General features: G+C 42.5%; 1 protein-coding gene across 4 annotated transcripts in view; it reads right to left on the minus strand.

Moving 5' to 3' along the window:
* The window catches only part of wu:fj29h11 (uncharacterized), a 161,848-nt gene extending 145,644 nt beyond the window's left edge, over nt 1–16,204 (minus strand). For 3 of the 4 annotated variants that reach the window (XM_068058559.1, XM_068058560.1, XM_068058558.1), the window contains exons 1-3: nt 15,875–16,204; nt 6,039–6,368; nt 452–838 (exon numbers count right to left, since the gene is read on the minus strand). In XM_068058559.1, the coding sequence (XP_067914660.1) occupies nt 452–838; nt 6,039–6,368; nt 15,875–15,887 (730 nt within the window). In that variant the 5' untranslated portion in view covers nt 15,888–16,204. The remainder of the gene's footprint in view (nt 1–451; nt 839–6,038; nt 6,369–15,874) is intronic. The other variant, XM_068058561.1, reaches the window with a different exon arrangement.
* Between the last annotated feature and the right edge of the window lie 1,543 nt (nt 16,205–17,747).

Below are 17,747 nucleotides of genomic sequence, written 5' to 3' on the forward strand. Positions count from 1 at the left end.
TCCAAAACTGGGGGTCATAAATATATGAGTCATTAATAAATCCAATAAGGATCAGATTCTGTTCTGACAAAGGGTCATCAATCTGCTTCACTCTGCTTTTAAAGGGGAAGCTAGATAAGTGCATGAAGGAGAAAGGGAGAGAAGAATACGTTTATTTATTGTATTGTTTATTATTTTCAAATTGGGGTTAGATTGTTAAGTATAATAAACTTACCTCTTTCTTGTTTAAACTCAAGAAAACCTGTCCAATTGGTTCTTTCATGATCACACTAAAGGAAAAGGGTAAAACACTCCGAGTTGATAAGCACAACCACTGTTTAAAAGGAATAAACCCTGTTGCAGTCAAATAAGACGAAGGACAAGAGGGGCGACTGTGACCCCTCTCCTCATTTGGCTGTAACACAATCATGAAATATTTTATGTCAGATGATGTCAAACTGGATGATATTACCTGCTGGCTGAGTTTCTGGACATGGTGGCTGCAACAAAGAGGGCTTAACTTCTGGATGGGACTGAATGGCAGTTTCTCTTGGAATCAAAGACGGAGCTTTAGAAAAACCAAAAGTAGTAATTGGAATGTGAAGTTTTCTTTTTTTTCTTGTCATGCTACGCAGAGATTTGGCTTTGACAGTAAACCCTTTTCTGGTGGGTATTAGCTTCAGAATGTCATTCATCGATTCCACCATGGCTTGTACCGTCTCGAATTTGTAGTCTGATATATTCAAATGCTTCCGATATTTTCTTTTATAAATCTTGTGAATCTTGTTTAAATAGATGCCTTCAGGGTAAAGAAGGAAGAGCTCCAGCAACTGATCCTTCAATATCTCTCTCTGATTCACTGTGCAAAAGAAAGATCTCTCTTCAGAAAGAAGTGAAGCAACACCCAATTTAAAACATCACTCTCAAAGTTTTTAATAATTGGAGTACAGAAGATCACCAATCTCACATTAAAAGCAGGAAAAACTACAAACACAGCCCATTTCCACAGACTGGTATAGTTTTCTGCAAATCTCCTTACTCCTTCCTTGACCATAGGCTTATATCACCTCTCACGATCTGTGTATTGAATCATAGAAAGTTTAAGGCACAGAAAGAGGCCACATGGCCCATCATGTCTGTGCCAGCCGAAAAACAATCCACCTATTCTAATCCCACCTTCCAGTATTTGGTCCATAGCCCTGCAGGTTACGGCACTTGAGGTGCATATCCAGACTCCTTTTAAATGAGTGGAGGGTTTCTGCCTCAACTACCCTTTCAGGCAGTAAGTTCCAGACCCCCCACCACCCTCTGGGTGAAAAAGTTTTTCCTCATCTCCCCTCTAATTTTTCTACCAATCACTTTAAACCTATGCCCCCTCGTTACTGCCCTCTCAGCTATGGTGAATAGGCCCTTCACCTCCACTCTATCCAGGTCCCTGAAAATTTTGTACATTTCAATCAGATCTTCCCTCAGCCTTCTCTGTTCCAAGGAGAACAACCCCAGCCTATCCAATCTTTCCTCATAGCTGCATTTTTCCAGTCCTGGCAACATCCTTGTAAATCTCCTCTGTGCCCTCTCTAGTGCAATTACTTCCTTTCTGTAATGAGGTGACCAGAACTGCACACAGTACTCAAGTTGTGGCCTAATCAATTAGTTATACAGTTCCAGCATAACCTCCCTGCTGTTGTATTCTATACCTCAGCTAATAAAGGAAAGGATTCCATAGGCCTTCTTAACCACCTTATCAACCTTTCCTGCTACCTTCAGGGATCTGTGGACATTCACTCCAAAGTCCCTCACTTCCTCTACACTTCTCAGTATTTTCCCATTAATCGTGTATTCCACTGCCTTGTTTGACCTCCCCAAATGCATCACCTCACACTTCTCCAAGTTAAATTCCATTTGCCACTTTTCTGCCCATCTGACCAGACCATCAATATCTTCCTGCAGCCTACAGCTGTTCTCCTCGCTATCTACCACACGGCCAATCTTTGCGTCCTCTGCAAACTTCTTGATCACGCCCCCTACATTTACGTCCAAATCATTAATATATACCACAAAAAGCAGAGGACCCAGTATTGAGCCCTGTGGAACGCCACAGGAAACAGCTCTCTAGTCGCAAAAACATCCGTCAACAATTACCCTTTGTTTCCTGCCACTGAGCCAATTTTGTATCCACCTTGCTGCATTTCCCTAGATCCCGTGGGATTTTATTTTTTTAACCAGTCTGCCATGTGGGACCTTGTCAAAGGCCTTGCTAAAATCCATGTAGACCACATCAAGTGCACTACCCTCATCTATCGTCCTAGTTACTTCTTCAAAAAACTCGAACAAGTTGGTCAAACAAGACCTTCCCTTCACAAATCCATGCTGACTATCCTTGATTAACCTGTGCCTTTCTAAGTGACAGTTTATCCTGTCTTTCAGAACAGATTCCAATAATTTGCCCACTACTGAGGTTAGATGGACTGGCCTGTAATTATTCAGTCTATCCTTCACTCCCTTTTTAAACAGATGTGTACCACATCCCTTTCTCTGACAGCTGGCATCAGGCTCTGAACTCCAAAAACACCATCAGCTAATAGTACCTGTGGCCTAGTTGATTTCTCATACACAAAAACAGCAAAATATCAATAGTTATAATTGTTCATATTTTAATACTTATTCATTGTGCTATGTTGATTTCCCTTGTACTGCACTCTGCTCCTTTTATTTTTCAAAAGATTTTTCTTTCTTATCCCAACTACAATGACTCCTCAGTAGCATATGGCTCCATGAGTCTTTGCCCTTATGTGTCTCAGTATTAAATGTGACTATCAGCAGACTATTTCACTTTGGGGTATCACAGCAAAGCCCAATGCTATTCTCACCTGATGTTGACACAACACACTTTCCAATAGGAGTTGCTGGATAGCAATCAAAGTGGAATCTTAGTCTATATTTCCCTCCCTGACCCAAGGAAAGGCAAACTATCATCTATCATTTCTGTAAATTCAATACTGAATTGGCAATTAAATCAGTTTTCCTATTTAGTGTTTAATAAGTTCTGTTATGGATGTTAAATACCCAGTAGCTGAAGGTAACAGGGCAAACATGTGTTGATTATATATACACATCTGAGTACATTTAACTAAAGAGCCAGCCAGCATTGGCTGGAGTGTGTTAGGAGTGGAGTAGTAAGCAATAAACAATCTCCACCAAAGCACCCAAGTGTCAGTGTCTTCTTCACAAACATGTGTGGAGGTAGCTCAGACATTGGTAGCAGAGGATGGCTGCCTGAAAGTGAAAATTGGAGACAAAGATTTATTTTCAGGCAGGAGATTAGAATTGGAGTAAAAGCAAAATACTGTGGGTGCTGGAAAACTGAAATAAAAACAAGAAATGCTGGAAATACTCAGCACATCTGGCAGCATCTGTGGAGAGAGAAGCAGAGTTAACGGTTCAGGTTAGTGACCCTTCTTCAGAACTGGCAAATATTAGAAATGTGAAAGGTATTAGCAAGTAAAGTCGGGGTTGGGCAAGAGATAACAAAGGAGAAGGTGTAGCTAGGACAAGGTCACAGAATAGCTGACCAGAAGGTCATGGAGCAAAGGCAAACAATATGTTAATGGTTTGCTCAAAGACAAAGCATTAGTACAGATAGGGTGTTAACAGACTGAAAATTGAACAGCTGCAAGTACAAACATGAAAAAGTGGGTAAGCAAACTGAACAAACTAAGATGAAATAAAATAAAACAAAAAATATAACGGAAAAAATAACTAAAAATAAAAGTAAAATGGGGGGCCTGTTATGCTCTGTTTTTTTTTCATGTTTGTACTTGCGGCTGTTCATCATAGCTTCTGGTCTAGTTTATGTGCACAACCAGTTTAATTTTCCGATTAAGCTCCTTAACTGGTCTGCTTCTTCCTTGGTTGCAGAGTCTTCCTTTTGAGAGGATCTGGCCTGATTTATTGCGATCCTATTAATGTTCCCTAGGTAAGGCGGGGGTTGATCTCAAGTATAAAAGAAATGGTGGAATGAAACAAAATTTTCAAAATAAAATGGGTTGATGTGAGTCATCAGTTGTCGGATTGTTTTACAAAAAGGGCTTGTTCAAAGAAATTGCTGGACGTCCTTGAAGACGGCCGTCTTGTGTTATGTTGAGCTGATAGACCATGGAAATTCTTGTGTTAAGATCACTTTATAATTCTTTACACAAGTTTTTTTTTTGATTTTAAGAAAGTGGAATATACAGTATGTTAATGACTGATGTTGTTGATGGTATAATAATGTAAGATAAAGAATGTATCATTTTGTCTCTTCAGTTTTTTATATATTGAATTTAAAGAGGGGAATCTGTAGTGTCTAAAGTTCTGTTGATGGATGTTAAACACCTAGTAGTTGAAGGTAACCGGGTGAACAGGTGTTGTTTAATTGTACTCAGATGTATATATAAAGAGCCAGTCAGCACTGGCTGGAGTGTGTTATGAGTGGAGTAGTAAGCTCTGTGGCAAGCAATAAACAGTCTCCATCAAAGCATCCAAGTCTCAGTGTCTTCTTCACAAACAGGTGGGTAGGTAGCTCAGACATTCCTGTCCTGTACTGTATGGCTAACCTACTTACTAGGTAGATTTACTGAGCCATCGGAGAAATTTACAAACTCTTACCATCCTCGATGCAGTGTCACAAAAAGATTTTCTAAATGGAGTGGCCTGGAGGCACAGACAATTTGCTATGCCATAAATATGGATTTATCCAGTTGTAAAATTTAGTCACTGCAAAACTATTGCTGGAGGAAAGGGAAATAACTCCGTACTGGAGACAGAAAAGGCAAATAAAAAAAATTTTCAACTATTTACCCATCCTAATTTCCTTTTTTATTGCCCTTCTCATGGTCCAGAGTTCCCCCGGGTACCATTATCATCCAAGGGGGCAGGAAAGATATTCAAAATATTTTACATCACATCTCAATTTTCTTTTCCTGTGGGGGAAGCAACTCAACTACTCACAACTTCCTAATAGCAAGGCAAAGATTAGGATCTCGCATACTCAATTCCATATATTGGCACTTACTTCCTAGGATTATTGTTTCTTGCTGAAAATAGATATGTTGTCAAAGTTTCTCATCTTGCACTCGGCAAGAATACCAATGTAGGGAAAACAACTTAATACTGTATGAGAGAGCTGATTGGTTGGCAAGTGCACTCTGATTGGTAGAGGTGTTACCATGGAGAATGCACCAGTTTATGGTGACTGAGAGTTACCAGCCAAGCTTCATTTTGAAATTTAAACCTGGCAGCTTGACTCTGGTTCTTCAGGACAATGTCTTGACCTGTGAATGGCTGGCACTTATTTTGTTTAGCTGAAACAGGAGCAATGTTTACATGTGTTCTTTCTGGCTACAAAGAACAGAGCCTTGTGTAGTAATATATGTAGCTTCCAGCATGCACAAATGCGCAACACTGCGAGCCCTACTGACAATCTTACCTAGGTTGTCAGCGTAATTCGTAGCACACTGTGGATTATTTAGCAAATGTTGTCCAATTGCGGAATCACATCTAATATTTTGAGTTTTGCAAGAATGGGCTGGTTGGGTACGGCCTGTACCTTGCCCATTGTGAACAGCAGAAGGGACATGTTTGATACAATCTCCAGTCTTTGGGACGTACGGCCTATATACCTAGCAACACGCTGGCATTGAAATTCATATATCACATTACACATTTGTGTGATAGGCAGGACGTCTTTTTGGCTTGATGGTAGCATTCTGTTAGTGGCGAACCCAACACGTGTTGCTACTGCATAGTAGCAGTGTGAAACAGCTAGCTTCACCTGTTGCTCAAATTTTTGGGATGCATTACCTTTCCAGGGTAATTTGGGGTAGACTGGGTACTTTTCAGAGCCAAAAATGACAGCTTTAAGCCCATTTATAAATTTGCGCAATATACAGCAAGAAATGATCTGATTATGGGTGTCCAGTGTCACACAGGATTTGAGCAACAGGTGAAGCTAGCTTTTCCGTAATACTCAAGTTCTGTACTACCAAAGGAATATATTTTTTAATAGTATTGTTTCTTACCCTGGTGTAGATTTGGAATCCGCATGTGGTTTTGAGATAGGTTAACCAGGGGCAACTTTTCCAACATGCCGTTGGACGTACAGCTGTACTCTGCAGATCCTGTCTCACCTGCTGGATTAATAATGACATCTTGTCCATCGTAATCCAGGTTGACTACATCCTTCATGTGCTCCAGCAAATTTGATAGGGAGTGAAACCCATAATCTGACAGCTGCAATGATCTCTTGTACATCTGCAGGTAGAGACTCGACAACTGAGATAATGGAAAGCCTCCAGGGTGAGCATAGCACAGCCTAGATACTTCTTGTTGCAGCAAATCCATTTTATCAACTGTAACGAAATCAAAGAAGTTATTAGTGGGTTCTTCAATTATCAACCAATCATGCATAGGATTCTCCCCTGCAGATCAACTTGATTTAATGTTGCCATTTTGTCACTAGCTCTTCCATTCATAAGTCTAGGTATACCAAGGCCTGAAAGGGTGTGTATTTGAACAGTAACATTTTAATATTTAGGGGAGTCAAAAGCTGTCAGGAAAACTGGTTATCAATGGGCTACCTTCAAAGAGGAGATAGTTCAGGCACAGTCAAGGTATATTCCCTCGAAGGGAAAAAGTAGGGCAAACAAATCCAGAGCTCCCTGGATGACGAGAGGTAGAGATGAAGATAAATAAGAAAAAGTGTGCTTATGACAGATGCCAGGTAGAAAAACTATTGAGAACCAGGTTGAATGTAGAAGGTCCAGATGGGAAGTGGAAAAGCAAATAAGAGAAGCAAAGAGAGAGCATGAAAAGAGACTGGCAGCTAGCATTAAAGGAAATCCCAATGTTTTCTATAGGCATATAAATTATAAAAGAGTAGTAAAAGGAGGAGCGGGGCTGATTAGGGACCAGAAAGGGGATTTACACATGGAGGCAGAGGGCAGAGCTAAGGTATTAAATGCAAAGTATTGACTTGTCTTTACCAAGGAAGATGCAACCCAGGCAATCTTGAAAGAGGCGGCAAGTCAGACACTAGAGGGGGTTAAAATTGATAGAGCAAGTATTAGATAGGCTGTCTGTACTTTAAGTGGATAAAACACCAGGGCCAGATGAGATGCATCCAAGGATACTGAGGAAAGTGAGGGTGGAAATCGCAGAGTCATTGGCCATAATATTTCAGCCTTCCTTAGACTCGGGCGTTGCCAGAGGTCTGGAGAATTGCAAATGTTACACCCTTGTTCAAAAAAAGAGTGTAAAGATAAGCCCAGCAACAGGCCAATTTAACTTCAGTGGTGGCAAAACTTCTAGAAAAGATAATTCGAGACAAAATCAATAGTCACATGGACAAATGCAAGATAATTTAAGGAAAGCCAGCATGGATTTCTTAAGGAAAAATCATGTTTAACGTGTTGGAGTTTTTTGAGGAGATAACAGAGGGTTGATGAGGGCAATGCTGTTGATGTGGTGTACATGGACTTTCAAAAGGCATTTGATACAGTGCCACACAACAAACTTGTGAGCAAACCTGTAGCTCATGGAATAAAGGGACGGTAGCAACATGGATACGAAATTGGCTGAGAGACAGAAAACAAAGAGTACTGATTAATGGATCTTTTTCGGGCTGGAGGAAAGTTGGTAGTGGAGTTCCCCAGGGATCAGTGTTGGGACCCTTGCTTTTCCTGATATATATTAATGACCTAGAACTTGGAGTACAGGGCACAGTTTCAAAGTTTGCAGATGATACGAAACTTGGAAGCATTGTGAACTGTCAGGAGGATAGTGTAGAACTTCAAAAGGACATAGACAAGTTGATGGAATGGGCAGATAGGTGGCAGATGAAGTTCAATGCAGAGAAATGTGAAGTGATTCATTTTGGTAGGAAGAACATGGAGACAATATAGAATAAAGGGTATAATTCTAAAGGGGATGCAGGAGCAGAGGGACCTAGGTGTATATGTGCATAAGTCATTGAAGGTGGCAGGACAGGTTGACAGCGCGGTTAATGAAGCATACAATGTCCTGGGCTTTATTAATAGGGGCATAGAGTACAAGAGCAAGGAGGTTATGTTGAACTTGTATAAGACACTAGATCAGCCTCAGCTGGAGTACTGAATCCAATTCTGGGTGCCGCATGAGGAAAGACATGAGGGCATTGGAGAGAGTACAGAAAAGATCAACGAGAATCGTTCCAGGGATGAGGGATTTCAGTTATGAAGATAGATTGGAGAAGTTAGGACTATTTTGAAACTATACTCTATATTCCAAGTTCCAAGCCATTTACATATATCAAAAATGCAGTGATCCAGCACTGAACCTTGGGGAACACTGCTGTCTACCATCCTCCAGTGTGGAAAAACAGCCATTTACCATGGGCTGATAAGTGTCAAGTAATATTCGCGCCACACAAGTACCGGGCAATGACCAGCTCCAACAAGAGAGAATCTAACCATCTCCCCTTGACATTCAATGGCATTACCATCACTGAATCCCCCACTATCAACATCCTAGGGGCTACCATTGACCAGAAACTGAACTGGAGTAGCCATATAAATACCGTGGCTACAAGAGCAGGTCAGAGACTAGGAATCCTGCAGCAAGTAACTCACCACCTGACTCCCCAAAGCCTTTTCCACCATCTACAAGGCACACGTCAGGAGTGTGATGGAATACTCTCCACTTGCCTGGATGAGTGCAGCTCCAACAACACTCAAGAAGCTCGACACCATCCAGGACAAAGCAGCCCACTTGTTTGGCACCACATCCACAAACATTCACTCCCTCCACCACCAATGCACAGTGGCAGCAGTGTGTACCATCTACCAGATGCACTGCAGCAACGCACCAAGGTTCCTTAGACAGCACCTTCCAAACCTGCGACCTCTACCACCTAGAAGGACAAGGGCAGCAATTGCTTGGGAACATCACCACCTGCAATTTCCCCTCCCAGCCACACACCATCCTGACTTGGAACTATATTGCCATTCCTTCACTGTTGCTGAATCTAAATCCTGGAACTCCTTTCCTAACAGCACTGTGGGTGTACCTACCCCACATGGACTGTTGCAGTTCAAGAAGGCAACTCGCCACCACCATCTCAAGAATAATTAGAGATGGGCAATAAATGCTGGCCTAGCCATCAACACCCACATCCCACAAACTAACAATAAAAAGACTCACTGTTTTCTGTCCTTAAACCTAATTTTATCCAAGCTGACGGACCATTGCTCCATTATAGTTTTTCCTGTCTATTTTGGTTCCATTTTACCCTGGCTCGATTCCCTCTCATCCCACTGAAATTAGCCCTCTTCCAATTTAGAAGTTCTACTTTAGATTTTTTTTCTTGTTCTTCTCCATTGCTAATCTAAACCTTATGATACAATGATCACTCTTACCTAAGTGTTCCCCCAGAACCTGCTGCTCATAGGTGGAAGTGGAGATGATCAATGACTTCAAGAAGACGGCCACCTAAGAGAAATAAACTTGCAGGGCTACAGGGATTGAGCCAGGGAGTGGGATTGGCCAACCTTATTCCTCAGCGCCAAATCCAGCAATGCCTGCTTCCCCTAGTTGGACCGAGAACATACAGGTTAAGGACATTCTCCTGAACGCATTTCAGAAATTCCTCCCCTTTGTTTCCCTTTTACTCTAACATTAATTACCCAAATATCGACAGGTATAAAGTCCCCTAATATCACCACTCTATAGTTCTTGCACATCTGTCATTTCCCTCCAGATTTGCTCCTCTATCTCACTATTTGGAGGCTTAGAGAATACCCCCAGTAGAGTGATCATCCCCTTTTTGCTTCTTATGTCTAACCAATTGGATTCTGTCTTTGCCCTCTCAAGGACATCTCTTTCCAACACTATAATGTCTTCACTAATCAGTACTACCACCCCACCTCCCTTTCTTCCTTCCCTTTTCCGAACATTTTGTAACCTTGAATATTAAGCACCCAGTCCTCACAACTTTTAAGCTACGTTTCTGTTATTGCCACTACATCATACTCCCACACGACTATTTGCGTTTGTATCGTAGCCCTTCTTAGTCTGCTCCTATCTAATATGGTACTACAGTAAAAGCTTGGTTATTCAGCACTTTACCATCTGGAAAGCTCTATTATCCGGAATTTCCAAAATCTTCCTAGGTCTCCTAAAGCAGAATTTTCCCAAGTGCAGCCAAATGTTCTCGGCATCAGTATACTGTAGTTAACGATGCTGCCAATAGGCATCTTAGTGGCACTGTGGGTAGTCTATCTCATTGCGTCGCAGTGCTTATACAGCATCAGATTTATCTCCCAATCACCTTCTACATCTCGTGCTTTGGTGTAATTATTACATTATGTTTACTGTTCCTCAAGAATTCTATATCTTTACTGCCTCAGGATTTCTGCATTGTACATCTTGTTCTTTGCATATAATCATCTCTCGTAAAATTAAAACTATTTCATTGTATGTTTTGTATGTATTGCTTGGTAGTACGACTGTTGATTAACTGGAATTTTCCATTACCTGGCACCTCTCAGGTCCAGCGCATGCCGGATAACAAAGCTTTGACTGTACTTCCATCTCTACTACTATCCAACATTCTCACTTCTTTACGCACCTTTATTCTTCTTTTCTACTTCTATTTGCTGTATCCATTCCCCTGCCAATTTAGTTTAAACCTTCCCCAACCACACTCGTGTACCTCCCCGTGAGGACATTGGTCTCAGTCAACGTGTCACTTCTGAATGGGTGCCTCTTTCCACAGAACTGGTCCCAAAGACCCAAGAATCTGAAGCCCCCCCAACCTTCTGCACCATGCCTCAAGCCATGCAATGATCCTCCCTATCTTCCTATTTCTACTCTCCCTAGCGCGTGGCACTGGGAGTAATCCAGAGATTACAGCCTTCGAGGTCCTACTTTTTAATTTCCTCCCTAGCTCCTGAAAATTTGACTGTAGGCTCTCAATACCTGCTCTCTATGTCATTATCGACATGTACTTCTGGTTCACTCCCGTCCCCCCTGCAGAATATTATGCACCCTCCCTGTGATGTCCTTTACCCTGGCACCAGGGAGACAACACACCATGTGGGACTCTGGATGATGGTTATAGAAATGCTTGTCTGTCCCCCTAACTATGGAATGTTTAGTTTAGTTTAGAGATACAGCACTGAAACAGGCCCTTCGGCCCACCGAGTCTGTGCCGACCATCAACCACCCATTTATATACTAATCCTACACTAATTCCATATCCCTACCACATCCCCACCTGTCCTTATATTCCCCTACCACCTACCTATACTAGGGACAATTTATAATGGCCAATTTACCTATCAACCCACAAGTCTTTGGCATGTGGGAGGAAACCGGAGCACCCGGAGGAAACCCACGCAGACACAGGGAGAACTTGCAAACTCCACACAGGCAGTACCCAGAATTGAACCTGGGTCACTGGAGCTGTGAGGCTGCGGTGCTAACCACTGCGCCGCCCAAATCTATTATTACAACTGCATTGTTACTCATTGCTGTTTCTCCTGTGCAGTCCCTTGCCCAATGGTGCATGGTCTGGACTGCACTCCTTCAAGGTGTCATCACTCCCAGCAGTATCCAATGCAGAGTACCGGTTTGAGAGTGGCGCACACCCCGAAGTCGCCTGCACTTCCTGTCTCTTCCTAATATTCCAGATGGCCTGCATTCTCACTGCCTCTGGGGTGGTCACATCCTGGAATGTAAAATCCAGGAAATTCTCCTGCTCTGCAGTGACTGCAGCTGCCTCTCAAGCTCAGAAGTCCTGTGCTCGAGCTCAAGTAGCTGGAGATATTTCCTAGGGACATGGGTTCAAATCCTGCCACGGCAGCTAGGGGAATTTAAATTCAAGTAATTACTAAAGATTTGGAATTGAAAGCAAGACTCAGTAATGGTGCCACAAAACTATCAATTGTCGTGAAAACTCATCTGGTTCACTAATGTCCTTCAGAGAAGGAAATCTGCTGTCCTTACCTGGACTGGCCCACATGTGACTCCAGACCCAAAACAATGTGGTTGATTCTTAACTAAGGCTAATGGTATGTTAGCCTTTATCGCAAGAGGATTTGAGTACAGAAGTAGCGAAGTCTTGCTTCAATTGTACAGAACCTTGGTTAGACCACACCTGGATTACTGTATGCAGTTTTGGTCCCCTTCCCATAGGAAGGATATTATTGCCATAGAGGGAGTGCAACGAAGGTTCACCAGACTTGTTCCTGGGATGGCGGGACGGTCCTATGAAGGAGAGATTGGGGAAACTGGGCCTGTATTCTCTAGAGTTTTGAAGGAGAGGTGATCACATAGAAACCTACAAAATACGTAAAGGGATGGACAGGGTAGATGCAGCTAAGATGTTTCCCTGGTTGGGGAGTCTAGAATCAGAGACACAATTTCAAAATAAGGAGGAAGCTACTTAGGGCAGAGATGAGGAGAAATTTCTTTGCTCAGAGGGTTGTGAATCTTTGGAATTCTCTACCCCAGAGGGCAGTGGAAGCTCAGTCATCGAGTATGTTTAAAGCAGAGATTGGTATTTAGAAATTTTTCAATGACAAAAAGGGATATGGGGATAGTGTGGGAAAAAGGCATTGAAATGGATGATCAGCCATGATTGTATTGAATGACAGAGCAAGCTTGATTGGGCTGAATGGCCTACTCCTGTTCCTATGTCCTCTGAAATGGCTGAGCAAGCCACTTAATTGTCAAGGGCAATTAGGAATGGACAATAAATTGCTAGCAATGCCACATCCCATGAAAGAATACAAAAAAATTAAGTTAACAAAACATGATTTATGGAACCAACATGATTAACAGAAAGCAAGAAAATTTAGGAGCAATGAGAAAATACCAAAGGAAAAACAATGAGCTCAGCCCAGCAGGATGAAGGCAACCTTGAGAAATATGGATAAGAATAGAGCCCCAGCAATGGCCTTAGTGTCACCCTTGAAAGTCAAAATATAGGCAAGTTGTTTCCTAGTGGATATAAAAGTTAGTGCGTCCTAAAAGAATGTAGACAGCATGGACTGAAATCAAGTTCAGTATGCGTCTGGTTCATTTTAAAAGGTTATCTGCTTGTAAATGTAAAGACCACCATCGCTTGCTTTCTTGAACTGATTTTTTTTAATGAAGTATTGAAGTTGCCGAGTCTAGATTCTAAGATTTATTAATTAAAATACAAGATTAGCAGAAGCTAAATACTTGCACACAGTTCTGCGAAAGTAGGAGAATCTAGTTATGGCCATTTTATGCTAAAGTGGGGCAGCTTGTAATAAACTTACGCAGATGTCTGGTTTAGTTCAATTTTCTTTTTGTTTAAAGAACAGCCAGAAACTTAACACAGCAACACAACTTGCAAGAGTCCTGCTCATGCTATTTCTTAAATAACTTACATATCTACTATTCAAGACAATAGGATGTTATTCCCAGAGTAAAACATTAATCATGAACACATTCAGCAAGTCAGGCATGTCATTTGTGGACAGAAATGACAAGCTAATGTTTCACGAATAACTCAATCCTACAGGAATTAAAGATTATTCTTCAAGCATTCCAGGAGAATAATCATAGTGATGTTAAAATAAGTGTTTTTTTCCCCCTTTTATTTGAAGACTTCTGTTTTTATGCTATGAAAAATAAATCAGAGGTGGGCAAAATGACTGTATGGGGTGGTGGTGGAGCTGGGAGGTCATGTGGTGGAACCTCTAGGAATATGTCCAACCGGTATTCACAACCCCTTGCATAACCTCATCCTGTCGGATGGTTCCCCGAGCAGACCGTCAAAGTCATTTGGCGGAATGCCTCATCACCAGAACTTTCAAACAAGCACCAAGACGTAGCTTGGCTGGTGGTGAGAAGGGCCCTCCCCGTCAGATCCTTCATGCACACCCGAAGTCTCGCCCCCTCCGCACAGTGCCCCCGCGTTGGCTGTGGTGGGGAAGAGACGGTCGCCCACCTCCTCCTGGAATGTGCCTTTGCAAAGCAGGTGTGGAAAGAGATGCAGTGGTTTTTGTCAAGGTTCATCCCAAGCAGCTCTGTAACACAGGAGTCTGTGCTCTACGGGTTGTTCCCAGGGACGCACACCGAGACAAACATCAACTGCTGCTGGAGGACTATCAATTCGGTGAAAGACGCCCTTTGGTCTGCCCGAAACTTGCTGGTCTTCCAGCGCAAAGAGTTGTCCACCACCGAATGTTGCAGACTGGCACATTCCAAGGTCCAGGACTACGTGCTGAGGGACGCACTAAAGCTTGGGGCAGCCGCAGCAAAGGCTCAATGGGGAAAGACCACAGTGTAAGGTTCCCCCACCAAGCTAGACTGAGGGGCTGGATCCATGGGAAACCCCTCGAACTGTATCGTTAATATTCTGAATTGCTGTAAATGTAAAACTGTAATTGACATGACAATTGAGAAACGGAAGGGTTGGGAAGAAACTCATGACAGTATTGAAGGAAACTGATCTCCCTTGCAATGTTTGTATTTTTTGGTGCTGTTTGGAAACTGTTTGGCAATGTAATTTTTACAGATTTTTATGAATAAAGTATATTTTGGAAATAAAAAAAAAAAAAAAAAAATCAAAACTAATGTTACCGAGACAAACATCAACTGCTGCTGGAGGACTATCAATTCGGTGAAAGACGCCCTTTGGTCTGCCCGAAACTTGCTGGTCTTCCAGCGCAAAGAGTTGTCCACCACCGAATGTTGCAGACTGGCACATTCCAAGGTCCAGGACTACGTGCTGAGGGACGCACTAAAGCTTGGGGCAGCCGCAGCAAAGGCTCAATGGGGAAAGACCACAGTGTAAGGTTCCCCCACCAAGCTGGACTGAGGGGCTGGAACCATGGGAAGCCCCTCGAACTGTATCGTTAATATTCTCAATTGCTGTAAATATAAAACTGTAATTGACATGACAATTGTGAAACGGAAGGGTTGGGAAGAAACTCATGACATTATTGAAAGAAACTGATCTCTTTTGCAATGTTTGTATTTTTTCGTGCTGTTTGGAAACTGTTTGGCAATGTAATTTTTACAGATTTTTATGAATAAAGTATATTTTGGAAATAAAAAAAAAATCAAAACTAATGTTACAGTTTAACATTTTATCAAAAGAAACAGCATATGAAACGGAGGAGGTAGAACACATCCCCCACCTCCCAAGAAAAGAGCTAGTGAAGTGATAATAGCCGAAGATTAAATGAAACATTAGCGACATTAAAGATACACAACATGTGTTAAGTTAAAACGGGTTTAGTTCAGTTGGAGAAGGGGAGCATGAAAACCTGGCAAAGTGGAGCAGAACTCAGTGGCCCAGGACTCTGCTGGAAGAAGGCAAGTTAGCACATGGCACCAACCCGCTCCCTCGCCGCAGAAGCAAATACACCCAAACTTTAGAAGCATCTATTGCCTGTTAAGATTAAAATGGGAGTTTTGATTAAGGTCTTAAATTGTCGGAAATATTCTGGACAGATAGATGCGAAGTGCCTAGTAGAAAGATGAGCTACTTCTCGTGCTTCTGCTGAGCTTCACTGGAACAGTGTAGATAGCCGAGGACAGAGAGGTTATTGTGCGAATGGGATGGACAATTAAAATGGCAAGCAACAGGGAGCTGCGGCTCATGCTTGCAGACAAAAAGAACTGAAATCTTTTCCGTAGCTGTCTCCCAACCCCTAAACCCCAATGCTCCTGAAACCCCAGCACACATCAAAAAATTAAATGCAGCATTCAGATATGCCAACTCTCCCAAATTGATCCTGAGCGACACGATTTATGAGTAAAATTATGACTCGCTCGTGATCTCACCACGGAGCTCTGAAATCTCACGTTTTTTTTTAAACTGGCATTCTTAAAAACACACCTTTCATAGGCATCGTCCGGCTCCCATCTTCTAACCAAGCAACAGCTACTCCCGCTCTCCGCCGTCACTTGAATATCTCCGGCAAGGGCTACGCCAATTACGTTGCGTGATGTCGTCTAGTGTACATTAACCCAGTGTGCCTGTGAACAGGAGCAGACGCACTGTAAATCTCGTGTTGAACTTTGCAGTCAGGGCTCTTTAAAGACTAAGACTGTGCGTCCCCATTCTCCAGGTCGCAATCCCCTCCCTCTGCACCGTCATGAGTCTCGTCACCTCCATTCATGTTAGAAGTCACTGAAATGATCGGATTTCAATTCAGTTTGGGAACTTGTTACAACAACAATGGTGGACAATAGTCCTTGGCTGTCTGCACACTGCTCATCCAGACTGCCTGGTTGGTTAGGCTTTTATTTCCCCTGGGTCCTTACATCCTCCATGTTACAGACACAAAAATTTGAAGGCTGACGGTGAGTTACACAGGGAGTAAGAGTGTTGAAAGGGGTAGCTATGGAGATAGTGGATGCATTGGTGATTATCTTCCAAAATTCTATAGATTCTGGAGCGGTTCCTGCGGATTGGAAGGTCGCAAATGTCACCCTACTATTTAAGAAGGGAGGGAGAGAGAAAACAAGGAATTACAGACCTGTTAGCCTTACATCAGTTGTTGGGAAACTACTGGAATCTATTCTAAAGGATGTGATAAATGGACACTTGGATAATAATCTGATTTGGCATAGTCAACATGGACTTATGAATGGGAAATTATGTTTGACGAACCTGTTGGGAGTTTTTTGAGGATGTTACTAACAGAATTAATAAAAGGGAGTCGGTGGATGTGGTATACTTGGATTTTCATAAGTCTTTTCATAAAGTCCCCCAGAGGAGGTTGGTTAGCAAAATTAAAGCACATGGGATAGGAGGTAATATACTGGCATTGATCAAGGATTGGTTAACAGGCAGAAAACAGAGTAGGATTAAACATAGAAAGCAGGAGTAGGCCATTCGGCCCTTCGAGCCTGCTCCACCATTCATTCACCATCCAACTCAGTAACCTGTTCCTGCGTTCGCCCCATATCCTTTGATCCCTTTAGACCCAAGAGCAATATCTAACTCCTTCCTGAAAACATACAATGTTTTGGCCTCAACTGCTTTCTGTGGTAGCGAATTCCACAGGCTCACCACTCTCTGGGTGAAGTAATTTCTCCTCATCTCAGTCCTGAAAAGTTTACCCCGTATCCTTAGACTATGACCCCTGGTTCTGGACTCCCCCACCATCAGGAACATGCTTCCTGCATCTACCCTGTCAACTCCTGTTAGAATTTTATAGGTTTCTATGAGATCCCCCCTCACTCTTCTGAACTCCAGCGAATATAATTCTAACCGACTCAATCTCTCCTCATACGTCAGTCCAACCATCCCAGGAATCAGTATGGTAAACCTTCACTGCACTCCCTCTATAGCAAGAACATCCTTCCTCAGATAAGGAGACCAAAACTGCACACAATTTTCCAGGTGTGGCCTCACCAAGGCCCTCTATAATTGCAGCAAGACATCCCTGCTCCTGTACTCGAATCCTGTTGCTATGAAGGCCAACATACCATTTGCCTTTTTTACCGCCTGTTGGACCTGCATGCTTACCTTCAGCAACTGGTATACGAGAACATCCAGGTCTCGTTGCATATTCCCCTCTCTCAGTTGAGAGCCGTTCAGATAATAATCTGCCTTCCTGTTTTTGCGACCAAAGTGGATAACCTCACATTTATCCACATTTTACTGCATTTGACCACTCACTCAACATGTCCAAATCACCCTGAAGCCTCTCTGCATCCTCCTCACAATTCACCCTCCCATGCAGTTTTGTGTCATCTGCAAA

Source organism: Heterodontus francisci, chromosome 26 (assembly GCF_036365525.1).
Source record: "Heterodontus francisci isolate sHetFra1 chromosome 26, sHetFra1.hap1, whole genome shotgun sequence".
Taxonomy (NCBI): domain Eukaryota; kingdom Metazoa; phylum Chordata; class Chondrichthyes; order Heterodontiformes; family Heterodontidae; genus Heterodontus; species Heterodontus francisci.